General features: G+C 37.4%; 1 protein-coding gene across 1 annotated transcript in view; it reads left to right on the top strand.

Moving 5' to 3' along the window:
• The window catches only part of LOC111575341 (protein kinase C-binding protein NELL1), a 345,892-nt gene that overhangs the window by 99,869 nt on the left and 230,093 nt on the right, over nt 1-15,930 (top strand). Inside the window, exons 5-6 of the mRNA XM_055013217.1 lie at nt 386-482; nt 15,497-15,569. Of these exons, the coding sequence (XP_054869192.1) occupies nt 386-482; nt 15,497-15,569 (170 nt within the window). The remainder of the gene's footprint in view (nt 1-385; nt 483-15,496; nt 15,570-15,930) is intronic.

Genomic DNA, 15,930 nt, shown 5'->3' on the forward strand with positions numbered 1-15,930 from the left:
GTCAGAAGAGGCCTTTTGGAGCTCAACGGCGTTGTTGAGCCCACAGGGGAAAAAAAAATGGTGCTCAATGACGTTTAGGATGTTTGCCTTGATCATGCCAAAGCCTGTTTGTGTCTGTGTCAGGAGTTGGGCGGTTAATCCAGCCTACATCCCAGGTCCAGATATCAATACCGTGTTAAGGAGCCGTGGGGTGAGACTGGCTGTCATGCTTGAGGAGAGCAGCCTCAGCTCTACCCTGTCCGCTTCCCATGAAAAGCAAAGGGAGTGTGTTGGATTTACTCTGGTATTCTGCTGTGTTGGATCAGTGTTTCTGCTGTAAAAGAAAAGAAAGACCTGTTTGTGTCTTATCATAACCAAACATTCTCTTCTGGTTTGTTGTTGGCAGGATTTACGAGCGGGTGATAGACCCTCCTCAGATGGAGCTCACCCCGGGCAGTGGAGTGTGGCTGGGCCAGCACAGCCACAAGCATGGCCTGTTCAAGGTAAGACCTCACACGTAATGCACGCACTTAATGTACCTGAACGTGCTTCACATTAGAGATCGGCCGCTGTAATTCTCCAGATTTAACAGCAGGCTGTGTGGGGCGGGCGGGGGGGAGAAAACCAAGTGTACAAGAAAGAAAGAAGAAGAAAGAAGTAGTGAGGGCTCGCAGAGGAGCTGCAGAAAGCTCAGCGTTATTCCCAAGCCCATCACAATGTTGTCTGTGTTTTAATCGTTAATCATTTTCTCAGGCTCCTGCAAGCACTCGCAGCAGGCGAGGCCCACGGCAGAGTATCGCCAAGACATACTCAGGCTCTTGACATTCCTACCTCTCCGGCCCACCCGCCACGCAATCAGTGGGCCTTTTGATATATTTTTTCCCTGTGTAACATATTGATTAGCTACTGGGACCTACTGTGGTGTAAATTATTTTTCCTCCCCGTGCTTTGACGCTATCGCTGCTGCACATGAGCACTGTTCCTCCCCCTCCTGCTCCTCCTCCTCCTGCTCCTCCTCTTCCTTCTTCTTCATCCCTTCTCTCACATCAAGGCTTCAACGAGCTCCTTCTTCTGAATTTGAGGCTCTGGTCTTGAAAGACGCAGCTCCATCATCCACTTCCTTACCTGTAGTGAGCTCAGTGCCTGGAGTCTGTCTACCTTCCATGAGCTCAAAAGTGTTTGTCAGCAGCTGAGACAGATGGTGTGGAAGAGCAGAGAGAAGGAGGAGATTCTCCCTTCAGGTTTACACTGGGATAAGCTGGCATCTCACCTGACAGGTGCATTTGTAACACCTTGGATCAAGGACCTGTTGCTCAGTGACTCAGAGGGGTTATATTGAGCAACACTATTTTTTTGAATAACTTAATTATCTTCTTATATTAATACATATACTGAGAAAAATCTTTTTTTCCAGTTTTTAACTGTAATTTTACAGATAATATCTAGTGAAATCACAAGGGGAAAAAAAATCAATTTTAACCCTTAAAAGAACAAAACTATAAATAAAATTCACAGTAAAAATGTGTATTTTTTTAAAACTTAGAATTTGTTGTTTTATAATATTCAACTTTAAAATTACAAGCTTTTTGTTTTTACTGTCTTTAAATCCCAAAAAATACTGTTTTGCAGTTATTTGAAAGAAAAATGTATTTTTTTTTTATTCTCCATGTTTTGTTAAAGTATAGATAGCAAAAATATCAGAAAAAAATATTAATCTTCATTTTGACAGTAAAAAAGGTAGGTTAAAACTCTATATAATGCCATATCAAAAATTTGTAGTAATTTATTCTTTCATAATATGATAATTACAGCTTCACTGTATTTAAATTCAGTAAAACTAATTTTACACGAGTTGCTTTTTGATTTGTACTATTTTTTATATTTTGTAGTTTACAGATAATATGTAGTGAAATCATAGTGGGAAAAATACATCTTAAGAACAAAACTATCAATAAGAGTCACAAAAAATATATATTTTACTATTTATTTGTTCTTTTACAGTGTTTGACTGTAAAATTACAAAATTTTTTCACAGTTTTTACGGTCTTCAAATTTGAAAAAAAATACTGATATTTTGCAGTTATTTGAAAGAAAAAATGTTAAAATTTGAGAAATGCTCAATAATGTTTTGATTTTCCATGTTTTGTTAATGTATAGATATCTAATAAAATTGCAGAAAAAATATAAATTTATATTTTGATTGTAAAAAAGCAGGACAAAACTCTAAATAATGTCCACATCCAAAATTTGTAGTAATTTATTATTTCACAATGTGATAATTGCACAGTTTTACTGTATTTACATTTGTTAAAATGTAATTATTTTACACATAACTGCCTTTTTAAATTTTTTATTTTAAAACTTTTTTTTATCGTTTATTGGTTCCCTTGCTGCTAGATTTTCTTTGTTTTTGTTTTGTGTGTGTGTATATATGTATATATATATATATATATATATTTTATATATATATATGTGTGTGTGTATATATATATATATATATATATGTGTGTGTGTATATATGTGTATATATGTGTGTGTGTGTGTGTGTATATACGTGTTTATATATATATATATATATATATATATATATATATATATATATATATATAATGAGCGGCTGTGGCTCAGGTAGTAGAGCGGGTCGTCCAATGATCGAAGGGTCGGCGGTTCGATTCCCTCTCTGTCCTAGTCATGTGCTGTTGTGTCCTTTAAGACACTTTACCCACCTGGCCTCCAGTGCTGCTACTCACACTGGAGTATGAATGCGTGTGAATGTTGGTGGTGGTCGGAGGGGCCGTAGGCGCAGATTGTCAGCCACGCTTCTGTCAGTCTGCCCCAGGGCAGCTGTGACTATAAATGTAGTTTACCACCACCGAGTGAGAATGTGTGAGTGAATGAATAATGGATTCATTGTGAAGCGCTTTGAGTGCCTTGAAAAGCGCTATATAAATCTAATCCATTATTATATATATATATATATATATATATATATATATATATATATATATATATATATATATATATATATATATATATATATATATATATATATATATATATATATAATAGGGAACATAAGTCTGAGACTCTAAATAAAGATGCTACTTGCACTATTACATTCCTGGTATAGCTCAGCTGAACAGCATTAATCAAAAGTTAAATCTCTGAAACTAAATGTACTTAAAAATCAGAATATATTAATATCTGACCAACTTTTGCTCTTACCTCACTTCCACCTGCTCTACAATTTTGTGCCAAACCTGATAACTCATGCTGTTCCAGCATATTTTCTCAAACCGTTTGGCTTTTTTACGCTTCAAGTGCTCTTATAAATGTTTGATAGAGCCGAGGTCGTGTGAATGTGGAGAAAAATCCATGACAGTCGACGCTGAGTGGTCTTATTGTATTTTCAGGTAGTTTTAGAGCTTTGAGGTGTGCTTTTGCCGTTTGGCCTTGTTTCCCCTCCTGAGCAGCGCTGTTCATTCTCTGACAACACGAACAGACAGCTTTCATTTGACAGGACTTGTACTTTTTTTTTTTTTTGCAAAATCTGTATGTGTGTTGAAGTGGCTTTTCTGTCTCTCAGTGAAACAAGCCCGGTGTATTGATCCTCTGATGGCGTGCTCACGTTTGCTCTGCCTGATCATGCTTTGGAAACAATTGAGTGATTTTCCGCAAAAGCGTTTTACTGTGTCATGCACTGCTGCCTCAGAAACCTTCAGTGTAGCTGTGAGTTGACGCTGAGAAAGATCTTCTTTGCTCAGGAAAAACGATTTGACTTCTGACACTTTCACTCAGTTCTGATGCCATTTTTCTATCACAGAGTTACTTGGTAAGCAATGTTCTACTTGAAACCTGAGTCACGGCCATATTTCTTACAAATGAACAAGGCTGAGTGTTGGTATATTTGAACAAGCCTTTAAGTAGATCAAATCCACCTGAGAGTGAACTCTAATGAAAGAGATCCAACGTAAGGAAATCTGACCTTTTGTTCAAAGCTGCTAATATGTGTTTGATCAAACCTTCAAACAATGTAGAATCTTAAGTAGTTTCTTCATTTTGCATGGCACAACTTCCCGTGTTTCTAAATATTTCAGAATCCTCGTGCCTGATCGTCTGAAAGTATTGATTTGCTAAGCATATAACTTTGACGGTAGCAACACAGCAAACCTTTCAAATCTTTTATGTTTTCTTCCTCAGCATGTAAGATCTTGTTCTACAGCTACTCTTTCCTGCAGAAGGTGTGTTGATGTACCTTTCTCTTCTAAATGTCCAAGAAGTGTTCTATTGGATTCAAATCAGGCAACCTATTTGGCTAGTTTGTAGTTTGTTTAATTTTACTTCTTTAGTAACTCTTGTTTCAGTATGCTATAGATTATTATCCTGTCAGAATATTCCTCTTTTTCGAGCTTCTGCAGACTGAAAATCATCTTGTCAACCAGTATTTTGGTACAACACCCAACACCAAAGCATGGTTTATAGTCTTTGCACTCATGCAGCCCCATTCTATCACACTGTCACCTCTTTACTTCACTGTCAAGTCTATGCATTCACTGTGGTAGTCTTGGTTGGGTTCACAACCAACATGCAGAACTCCATCTGAGCTGAACAAAACTTTTTCTTGGTCTCATCTGATGAAAGAACGTGATGCCAACATTCATCAGACTTCTTTTTAGTTTCTTTAGCATAAACTAATGTCACAGTTTCATGCTAAAGAGCAACATTTCAACACAGAAAATGATGGTTTTCCATTTCAAAAGTTATGTTTTTGAACAGCCTGTAGCCTTTGTATGACAGTCTGTTCAAGATTTGACCCACTTAAGCTCACTGGCTTTTCATCAGGACCTGATCTAAAGTGGTCCAGATGCAAAAAAACACACTAAAATCTCCATGTCTTTACATTCTAACACAAAAAATGGTTTTCAGTATCAAAAGTTATGTTTTATAGAGTCTTTATCCTTTGTACGACAATCTATTTAAAATTTGACCCCCCTAAGCTCATTGGTTTTTGATCTGGACCTGGTTCAATGTGGTCCAGATGAAACAAAAAGACAGTGAAATCTTCAAAATTATTATTAGATATTTTTTTGCAAATCAGAAACTGTAGGTTAAATCAGCTTCCGTCTCTGCATGACAGTCCAGTCTAGAATCTAGTTCATTCAGTTTTACCTGTCAGTGGTTTTAATGTTGTGGCTGATTGGTGCATTGTGCAAATAACACACTGTCTTTGGTTTCATTTTAGAATGATGACCACTGCAGCTCTGATTAATGGTACAATTAATCATTCTGTACCTCCAGATTATTGCTGCAACTGTGTTTAGACTGATATTTAGTTGGACACTGACCTTCAGGTATCCTTTTGCATTTTTGTGAAGTGTCAGAATTACAGTTTTCTGTTTCCTGCCATTTTTTCCCCATTTGGAGTCATGTTTCAGCAGTAAATATAAACACAGCTCGCAGATCCAAGACTGAGAAAGTTTGTATGTTTGGGGATCATTTTATCACCGTGCTTGTACAATCAGGCTCATTTGAAATCAATTTTATTTCAGTGTTGACATGTTTTCTAACTCGCAAGTCAGTGATCACAGATGTATGCACTTCTGTTGTTACTTTAGGGCTTGTATTTTTGATCTAGTCTTTCTAAAGTATTTGTTTTAGGTTGTTTGTGAGGGGGAATACTCTTCTGTGCAACCTAGAAATGATGCAATTTTGAATCATTTTACAGTTAAATGATATGAGACAGGTGTTAACTCACTTGTGTCATATACTGTACATGGAAATAAGACAGATTTTGGATGTTGTCTCACTATATAAACTACCAGAACGTAGACAGGTACCAGACTGTACATTAGACAACCCATGGAAGAGTAACAGTGTTTTGGGTTTCCATCTAGGTCCATCACTTTGCTAATTTTGGCTACCCACTACATTTCTGCTTGTCCAGTCTGCTGTTGCTTTCCATCTTTTAAAATTTCTTTCAATATATTTCTATATATGTACTTAAGAAAAAGAATGGAAGGTCTTGAAAAAGTTATAGGTGTCTTTATGCACTCTTTTATGGAGCAGTCTTGAAGTTTTACATCCTGGTCTTTAAATTAAAGTAGTACAAGCTAGGGGACACAACGAGCCTGAGATCTTTTAGAAGTACAAAACTACATCTCTAAAATACATCTAAAGCTGACTAACTAGCATATTTTTTGAAATTTGTTTATTTGTACACAAAGAGAAATTTCAACATTTAGAAAATGGTGCCTCCACTTTAAAGTCTTAAGAGAGAACAAGCACTCAAACACAAACAGAAAAACAGATATGACCTGAGACAAAGACAAAACAGTGTCCAGCTTTGTGTTACTATATCTTTGCTATTCTCTCCACACTGTGTCCATTGCTCTTTTCTTTAACCTGCTGAAGGCGAGGGGATAAACGGAACCTACTTCCTCCTGTCTGAAGCTGAGATCGGTGTGGACCTTGTTGCAAAATGAGAGAAAAGAATAAAGAAGCAAGAGGTGAAAGGAAAGAGAAAAATAGCCAAGAGCTATAGAAGTAACACTTGCAGATAGAGATAGGAGGTGAAATAAAGCAGCAGCCGTAATCTGTTCCATTCAGGACTCAGGAGCGGGATAATGATAAGACGGGCTAACTAGGCCTTTAAATAAAACATATTGAGCTCTTGCAGTGGCTTGAGACGTTCCTCGTCCTCTCATCACCTCCTCCTGGGAGCCTCTCCGTCTGAGGGGAGCAACTGTAATAAATTATCTTTATCTAGAATCCATTGTGCCAAGGATGCTGACTCCTCAGGGACACAGCAGGCTCGTTTGGAACTGGTGCTTTTGTGAAACGCTCTGTGTTTCATGCACCGCGGGATAATAATGAATGTAACATGGACAATGATGGAAAGCTGGAGCGTGCTACATAAGACAGCGTGAAGTTTCAGAGCTCAGATCTGTCACGCAATCTGTCTTTTACTTTACTGCCGTCTCCTCTGGTTGTTTAAATTAGTTTATGTTTTCATCAGGTATTCCACCTTTTACAACACTGTAATGCTAACAGTTTTCTCCTTTATACCTGGGTACACGCTCTGTTCAACCAGTGTCTATTTTATGGAGAGCAAGACTTTAAAGATCTTGAGTATTTTTTCTGTAGTTCATCCAGGGTTATATTTTGCTGTGAGTTTCCTCTTTTCGTAGTAGTGTTTAAGAAATGGCACACATTAAACCCTGGATGAACTGTAAGTCTCCATTACATAGTTAAGAGTTGAAGGATTGGGACTTTGTCAATATTTTTTAAATAATAATTATTTTTATTAGATGTACTTGTTGTTGAATGAATTAATAAGACACTAATTTGACTTGTTTCTGAAGAAGGCATATTATTGCAATGCTAAAACATTTTCCTAAAGTCCTCCTCTTTAATTTCCAGTTAATATCCGTATAATGTTGAATGCTGTTTGTTAGGAAATGTCCACTCAAGTTCAAATACATAGACCATGCAATGGATTACTTGTACTCAAGAACTGTGTGTGCAGTTTGATGACAGATGAAGTCAAAATGTCAACTGTTCCTTTCCAGTTGAATTCTAAAGAATGAGCATACATCAATGCTACAACAAGTTCAGCCACTTTAATGACAGTAATTGCTTGAAAACAGAACATTATGCTCTGGACTTTCATTTTTGTGGCACCATAGCAATGCATGGTGAACTCTTAACTTTTCTGAGCCTCTGAAGTCTGCATGTGAGGTTTGACTTGTTCGCTGCCTAGCACTGTTATTTGCTGTTGCCACGTTTTCACTCACTATAGGCTCATTTTTTTTACTGCAATATAAAGTCCTGCACCTCTATGGAAACAGGGCAACCATGACTAGATAGGGAGAAACTCAACAAATGTTTTTTGTGCCGTATGACACAGTTATGATGCAATGAATCATTAAAAAAGAAAACAAAAGGAAAGCTGAATTTCTTTGTTTTTTTTAGTTTACAAAAAATTAATAAGCCTGGAATCAACAGGTACAAAATTTTTAAAAGTTGTTACCAATACTGGAAAAAATGGTGGCTGTACATACTGTAGATATTCCACTACTTACATTTTTATTTGCTTCTATGCTAATTTCTGCTCTGTGTAAACACTGCCTGCAGTTCAGTCAAAAAATTCCTGGATTTTTGTCATCTGACTGTTTGTTGCAACTGAAACTAATGATATCCTGGTTATGCAGAAGAGTGAAATTTTTTTGTGTTTTACATAATCTAAGTAGAGCCAAAAGTATATTTTGGTGAATATTTAAATAAGATGTGTAGAATACTTTCCAGGCGAGTAGGTCAAAAATCACAGGTAAATGAAAAATCCGGCAATTTTTGGGGTTTTCACAGTTTCTAGTGCTGATCAATGGTGTAATCTTGACATTTAAAAAAAAAAAAAAAAAAAAAGATAATATACACTACCGTTCCAAATCTTTGGGTCACCCAGGCAATTTCATGTTCTCCATGAAAACTCACACTTTTATTCATGTGCTAACATAATTGCACAAGGGTTTTCTAATCATCAATGAGCCTTTCAACACCATTAGCTAACACAATGTAGCATTAGAACACAGGAGTGATGGTTGCTGGAAATGTTCCTCTGTACCCCTATGGAGATATTCCATTAAAAATCAGCTGTTTCCAGCTAGAATAGTCATTTACCACATTAACAATGTCTAGACTATTTCTGATTCATTTAATGTTATCTTCACTGAAAAAAATGTTTGTTTTTTTTTAAATAATCATATTTCTAAGTTTCTAAGTGAACCCAAAGTTTTGATCAGTAGTGTACCTTTCAAACCTGCCAGCAAATTTGGGTTTCAGAAGTTTTAGGCTCTTTTTGTGAGCCCCTACAAATGCAATTTAAAATGGCTGATAACCTGTCAACCACAGGCATTCACAGCATCACTGTCTAGCAGCATTGTGATGGTGTGTGCCAAGCTGGAGGAGCATGAATATCATCTTCATAATTACTATTTTCTCTCTTTCCTTGTTCGTCTGTCTCTTGTCTGCCCTCCTCTTGCTGTTAATTAGTGCTGCTGATGCCGGTTTAGTCCTGAGAGATGAGCTGCAGGTGGAGGTTAAGTCTTCAGACCCTGCTAGAACACAGAAGGGTCATGTTGTGCATGATCAAACCGAGGAAAAATGAATCACGGGAAAGTGCGTCACCCCCGGATAATAAACTTCTGTCAATGTTACCCGAAGGCAAAGCTCCGGCCAAACACGTCTGGCCTATTATTGCCATAATAAACAAGATAGCTGGGAATTCTGACTGTAAAACTGAGCAGACACACAGAGTGGAGCTAATTTTATCAGCAATAACGATGAGCAAACTCATTGGGGACACATGATGCATAAGCAGCACAAGCACACACACCATCATCTGGGTTTAATCACTTCCACCATCATGAGTCAGAGTTCAGGCCCAGAAACTAACACTAGTCTGCACATACTTCCAGCAGATCACATGTAGCATCATGTTAGCTGCTTTGTGGGGATTTTATTCTCTGTTTCTGTTCATACCATACCTTTTAGTTAGATTACAGCACTTCTTCAGAAGATATCCAAAATATAATCTTTCTCCCATTCTGTGCTACGTTGTAACCCTCTAACCACCTTAAACCCACCAGCAAATTATCAGTAAAATATTAATCAATTAAAAAGTCTCCAAATGTACACATTTTTCAGAGCCAGATTCTGACATAACAGCAACAATCGACAGATTTGCAAACTTCCTGTTCCCTAATGTCTCGGACTCTTGTGTGTCGTGCTGTTCTATCTGAAAACTTAATCAAATCCAAGCTTGAAATTGTGATATTTTTTCAAAAATCCCGTAACTCTACATGTCTCATTTGAAATACAAGTCCAATAAATAACCATTTTCTTTAAAAAAAACAAAACAAAACAAAACATTTTTTTGTTTAACAGTAAAGACATTTGTGATTCAGTTGAAACTCAAAATCATGTGACTAAAATTGAAGGAGTTCTTGGCTGAACTGCTGGCTGTGCTTCCATAGACTAGAAATGGACAAAAAAATGAAAAAAAGGACAAGTAGAAAAATACCTATAGAATGTAGAGTCACCATTTTGTAGGCACTTGGAAGAATGTTGCACATATGGAGTCCGTTTTTTTCCACATGTACACAGTAAATAATCAAAGAAATTCAACTGTAATTTCTTTTTTTTTTTCAAGATGTTCTAACCTTGTAATACTTCACAAAACACGCCATGGTTGTGCTGTTTCCACAACTGAACAAGACTTTCTATTGCAGAGAAAAATGAGCCCACAATGAGTAAAAATGTAGGTTCAGAGTTTGAATATGCACCTCTTATGCGTGACCAGTCAGGTGTGATGACTGGCAAATGTCATATTATCAGGCTGAAAGCAACCAGTCTTCTCTGAGCTCTGTTTTGGTCAGAAATGTGTCTTTATACACTAATATGTCAGTTTATCAGAGAGACAATCTCGTCCTGTAATGAATTCTACCTTCATGGAGGTTATGATGTTGTGGGTTTGTTGAAACTGTTTTACAGAATTATTAATTCAGGTCATTTTTGAAGGATGTAGTTTGTGATGCTGTTGAATTATACCCTTACATGCTTTAATTACCAGTGAGGGCTGTCTAGAGAAAAGAAACACCTTCCTCTACACTGCAGTACACGTTAATAGCACACTACTAACTCCATCCTTCAAGATGATCATACAGTTGACTCAACACTCTCAGACTTTGACTCTCTGTAGCAGTTTCAGCCAAAACTGAACACTACGACCTTCATGATTGCAGGATTGTGTGCAGGATTGCATTCATTGTCAGCTCTGTGTACCTAACAAACAGGCATTTTTAAAAAGCTAGTTGCTAACTTTGCCTACCATTGCTTGATTTGTTACTTCTTTGCTTCTTGTAGCTTTTCGAAACAGATTTGTGAGAACAGTGGCACTAAACTATAAATCAAATGCCTTGAAACCTTAATAAAGAGCTAAAAGCTCTGTAAAGCCACTGTGCACAGTTAGTTATAATGTTCTGTGGGTTCATCTCTGTGAGCGACCCCTGTCATATTAAATGTAGCGCTCTGGTTCAATATAAAAAATGATTAGAGGAGCTTTAAAGCTTAAAGTCTGCAATATTTCATTCATTTTCAAATCCAGCGTGGGGCTGTACTGAGACGAAACAATGGAAAATATGCCACTGTGCTGTGACTTAAAATACAACTGTGCAATTGGACACGTTGTCGCATGTCAGCTCGGACGTTTTTTTCCTGAACAGCGCTCCTCTGACAGTGTTTGGCAGCGTAGTGCAGCACGTGAGAGGGTGAGAAGGAGCGATTTCATGACTTCACTTCAAATTACCTACTCACCATTGACAGTGATGTGTGGTCAGGACTCCTATATTACACCGCTGGGGCAGACATCTGTGATCTACACCTTCATTTCCATTCTGAGTGACACTGACAATCTCTTCCTCGCCATCCGCCGCTCACACCGCCTGTGCGTGTCAGAGAGAGAGTGTGTTTGTTGTCAATCTGTGCTGCGAGCCTGTTTGCCTCGAGGTTTCTCCCTCTCTGTGTGTGAAATAAAGGCAGGTGTTGCCTGCATCCCAGCTGGCCAAATGTACTGGAAATGGATTTTGCATACACACAAAGCAGAGATGCAGATTGTGAACGTACTTCTGGCATGTTTTTCATTCGCCATTTTGGAGGAATAGTGAAGTTATAGTACTCCCTGTAGCAACCAGTAGCATAGTGACGGCCAATAACGTAATACTTGCCAATAATGTACAGGGGTCCTCAACTTGCGTTGGAGTTCTGTTCCTACTGATGATGTGAGTCGATTTTCACCGTAGGTCAGAAATCTGGTGAAAATCTTAACAAAGCCGTTATGTGCATGATGATATCGATCAGTTCTTTGGAAAAGTCATGAATACCAAAGACTTTCACGCATGTTTGAGTCATTTTACAAGAAGATAACACAGTATCTTGTACTGTTTTTACAACTTGAGCAGTTTTATTATATCTAATTTCACTTCCATGGAGATGGCTTTCCTTAACGTACAACCGGCGAATGTAAACAAAGCCATCTGATAGCGCCGCATGACGACGTATTCATTTGTGGCGCTTGCCCCGTGACAATGTATTCGTCCACGTCACTCGCAGTGAGACGACGTAGGACCTCCTGGAATGAATTTGGCCATTTAGAATATAATAAAACCAATAATGTAATAACTTGCCAATAGTGTAATAAATAATTATGTTATTGGTTGGTTATTACGTTAATGGCCTAACATTAAAACAATGAATAAATTAAATCCTTTCAAAATGTAATAACTGTAGCTGTTTAAGTAATAATACAGAAATATGACTATTTCTTGGAAATAAAAGATTTTTTTGCAGTTTTTGTGCAGTTTGCTCATCAAAAGTAGGTATAGTGGACAACACAGTCATCATATTCATTCATCAAGTCCCATGTAGCTCTCCTTAATTATGATTGTAAGAGCCATTTTGAGATTTGTTGTAAAAAAGTCTTTACTTAGAATGTTGTTTATTTGCTTAAATATGTAAATTCATAATTCCATGTGAATGTTTCTGTTGGATGTTGCATTGATAAATAAATTTGCTGCATTTTTTTTAATTGGAAAACATTCCATTAAGACTTTTTTTCAAATATTTCTCAAGGAAAAAATATTCATTCCTCACTTAAAACTGTATTTAAATAACTGGACTGGCACAAAAATGTTGATGTTTTCCTATGGGGAAAACATCAACATAAAACTGACATTGCTTCTCCATTAAATGTCTTTAATTTTGTACGTTACTGAGAAGAATCCAAGCCTTCATCCATCGGCTGTCCTCGCCAAATGACTGTTTTTTGTGTAAACTTTGAAAACTTTGTGTCCAGCAGCCTTGTAGAGCTTCATAATACTTATGGAACAGTCATCTTCTAGACTCTCTTATATATAAGAGAAGAAATACAGTCCTATTTGTGTTTTATTACATTAGCGGCTGCAGTTATTACATTTTCAAAAGATTTTTTAATGCTACGCCATAAACATAGCCAGTGGTGTCATAACTTATTACATTATTGGCAAAATGTTGTTGCTTTATTGGCTCAAAAACTTTATTACATTGTTAGTAAGTTATTTTGTTATTGGCTTTATTACATTTAAAATAGCCAAAATTGTTACATTATTGGCCGTTATTATGTTATTGGTTGCTATGCGCGAGTGTGTGTGAGCACCCTAGTCTTTTACAAGTTCTGTTTTCCATTATAGAGGGAGCCTTTTTAGCCTTTTTTTCTCCAAGATTGTTCCTTGTGGTCATCATGAGGCCTCTATTTACCAGCCGGGCAGCGCTGCAGATAACCTGTCATTCACAGTGATTGACAGACAGTCTGTTAGAGGAGAGAACTCTCAGTTAAAGGCCTTTTTCTTCAGCCTGTGTGTGAAGTCCTTTTAATTTAGCTCGAGTAGAAATGGATGCTCTATGTGAAGGACAGTAGGTTTGCAGTGTACCATTTCGAAATATAGCCACTTGTATAAAAGAATGTGATGTTCTAATGGTCGTTTTAGGGACTTTTTCATTATTTGTTGCTGATTTCCAGATTTTTAAGCAAATTTTGTGGTTACTATGTGTATTTGGATCTAGCTCTAGATCAAAATGTGGATGAAAAATTTCAAAATTTTTGTTCTTCAAACAGATTTAAAGAATTACTGTCTGTGCTTTTTAGTTCAGATCTGACACAGTAAAATAAAGATAAAACAGAAAGTCCCTTTGTGTTTGTTGCTGTAATCAGATATATTGCTTGTACTTGCAGCAGTATCCAGCATGCAGGAGGTTTTGGATTTATTTGTGCAGGACTTCAGATATTTTCTGAGATATCTGCCTCTATTGGAAGTGTGTTTCTATTACTCACAGCGGTTTGTGCAAACAGATCTTTAACTGCAACCATTCTGAGCTTCAAATAAAACAGCAGTGTTGTAATTTAATGTTTTATCCATGCTAGCGGCACAGCTTGAAGAGTAGCAGTATCACTTTGTAGGTCTTCCGCTAAGTTCCAAACTCAAACAAGCAACTATTGAATGGTTTTGCATTAAGTTTGTTCAGATATTTATGGTGTCCATGAGTTTACTGCTAATGCCCGTGGTGATTTTTTGACCCAAAATGTTGCACCGACATTTTTAAACCTCATACAATCCACCGTGATAGCTTTGAAGAGCCCCTGACTTTACCTCTGCTGCCACCTGGAGATGAACATTTGGGATTTTGAGTCAAACGTTATGGCGACTCATAGCTTTGATTGATTAGACTTTTGTGAACTTGTTGCACGTATTGATGTCTTCTACTGTCGTTTGGTAAAAGTTTTAAAGACGAAATGCTTGAACCTACATCAGCCTCAAACATGTTTTATGTTTAGTACTAATTAGCTAATAAACTGAGCTCGTGATCATAAACACTCCAAGCTACATGCTAAATCAGAAATGCATTATTGATCCCTGAGGGGAAACTGCAAAAAAACATCAGCATCGCCCTGTGAGCGTGTTAGCATGCCGATATTAACATTTCACTTAACGCTTACAGGCCTGATGAATGCACTTTGCATTCATATTCACATCCCATCTTCTTGGTTGAATTATTTTGCATGTTAAACGGCACAACTTGACCTTTCAAACAGTCCTTGCTGCTTGTCGGTGAAGATTAGTTTGAATTGACATCTAATGGACTTATAGTTCAAACCTGCATAGAGCTCTGGTTTAAATGACACAAAACCTTGTCATTGCAGAGACATGTTAATCTATCTATGTTTTTGTCGATGCAATGATGTTTTGATATCATATAAGAAAAAAAATACTACTGGAGTTTTGTAATTATGCTAATTTTCTCACCCATTTCCATACTCTACTTCTAGGTTGAATAAGTCTCTGCTGTTTCATAACGTTTACCTACGGAGGATCAACATAAACTTAGTTTTTCTGATGATACTACTATATTAATATGTCTGTACACCAAGAAGTAATCTGGTTTTGAAATTACAACCAATCCCCGTGTTGTCTCCAATATAATGAGATGATTAAACACCCCACTTTGTATGAAAAAGACCGACATTACTATGGATTTGCTTTTATTTGCAATATTTGTAATAGTTGTGGGTGATTTGATTTGTGATTTAACTCAATGTGGCTCTTTGTTCAAAGGATAGTTTGGGGTAGACGGTATATCTGAAAGTAGGGTCATATCCAATGATGGAAGACCTGGATAGCCTACACTCTGTTAGACTATCCAGAGCCTCCACCATTAGATAAAGGTAGTGAGATTACTCTGAAAATTGCCTGGGGCTCGTAATGTGAAAGCCCCGTGATAGTGCTGTTTGTGCAGCCGTGGACTCTTGATCTTCTTCTATCATGTGATTTCCAGCCATTAGGTCCAGTTTGATATCCCATAATCTTGCCAATCCGTGTTCATCGTTGTCTCATTCTGTATCTTCCCTTCACCCTTCCCTCCTGTGTTTCAGGGCATTATTCAAGACGTGAAGCTGATTTTCGCTCCTAACGGCTACATCACACAGTGTCCTAACCTTAACCGCAGTAAGTATGACGACCACACAGCCATACGTCCTATTTCAAACCCTAACAACATAGTAGAAAAGAGGGGAAAAAACTCTCCATTAGAGTGTGGTATTATAAAAGTGGCCTGTAATGGGCTATGTATCAGCTGGTGGTGACCTCTGTGGAGAGCTTTGAAAGGCTTTGCTTCCACTGACAAAGGCACTCTCCATTTTTTTCCCCATGTCCTGTGTTCATTGTGCTGTATTTCAGATTCACTGCCATCTCTCTCCTTGCCCTAATTCTCTGTCTGCGTATTGTCAGACACATTAAGATAAGGGGCCACCGCTGTGGTATTGTCTCTGTCACGGATCAATAGGCATGTAATCACACCTTGGTGCTT

This window comes from Amphiprion ocellaris, chromosome 1 (assembly GCF_022539595.1).
Source record: "Amphiprion ocellaris isolate individual 3 ecotype Okinawa chromosome 1, ASM2253959v1, whole genome shotgun sequence".
Lineage (NCBI taxonomy): Eukaryota > Metazoa > Chordata > Actinopteri > Pomacentridae > Amphiprion > Amphiprion ocellaris.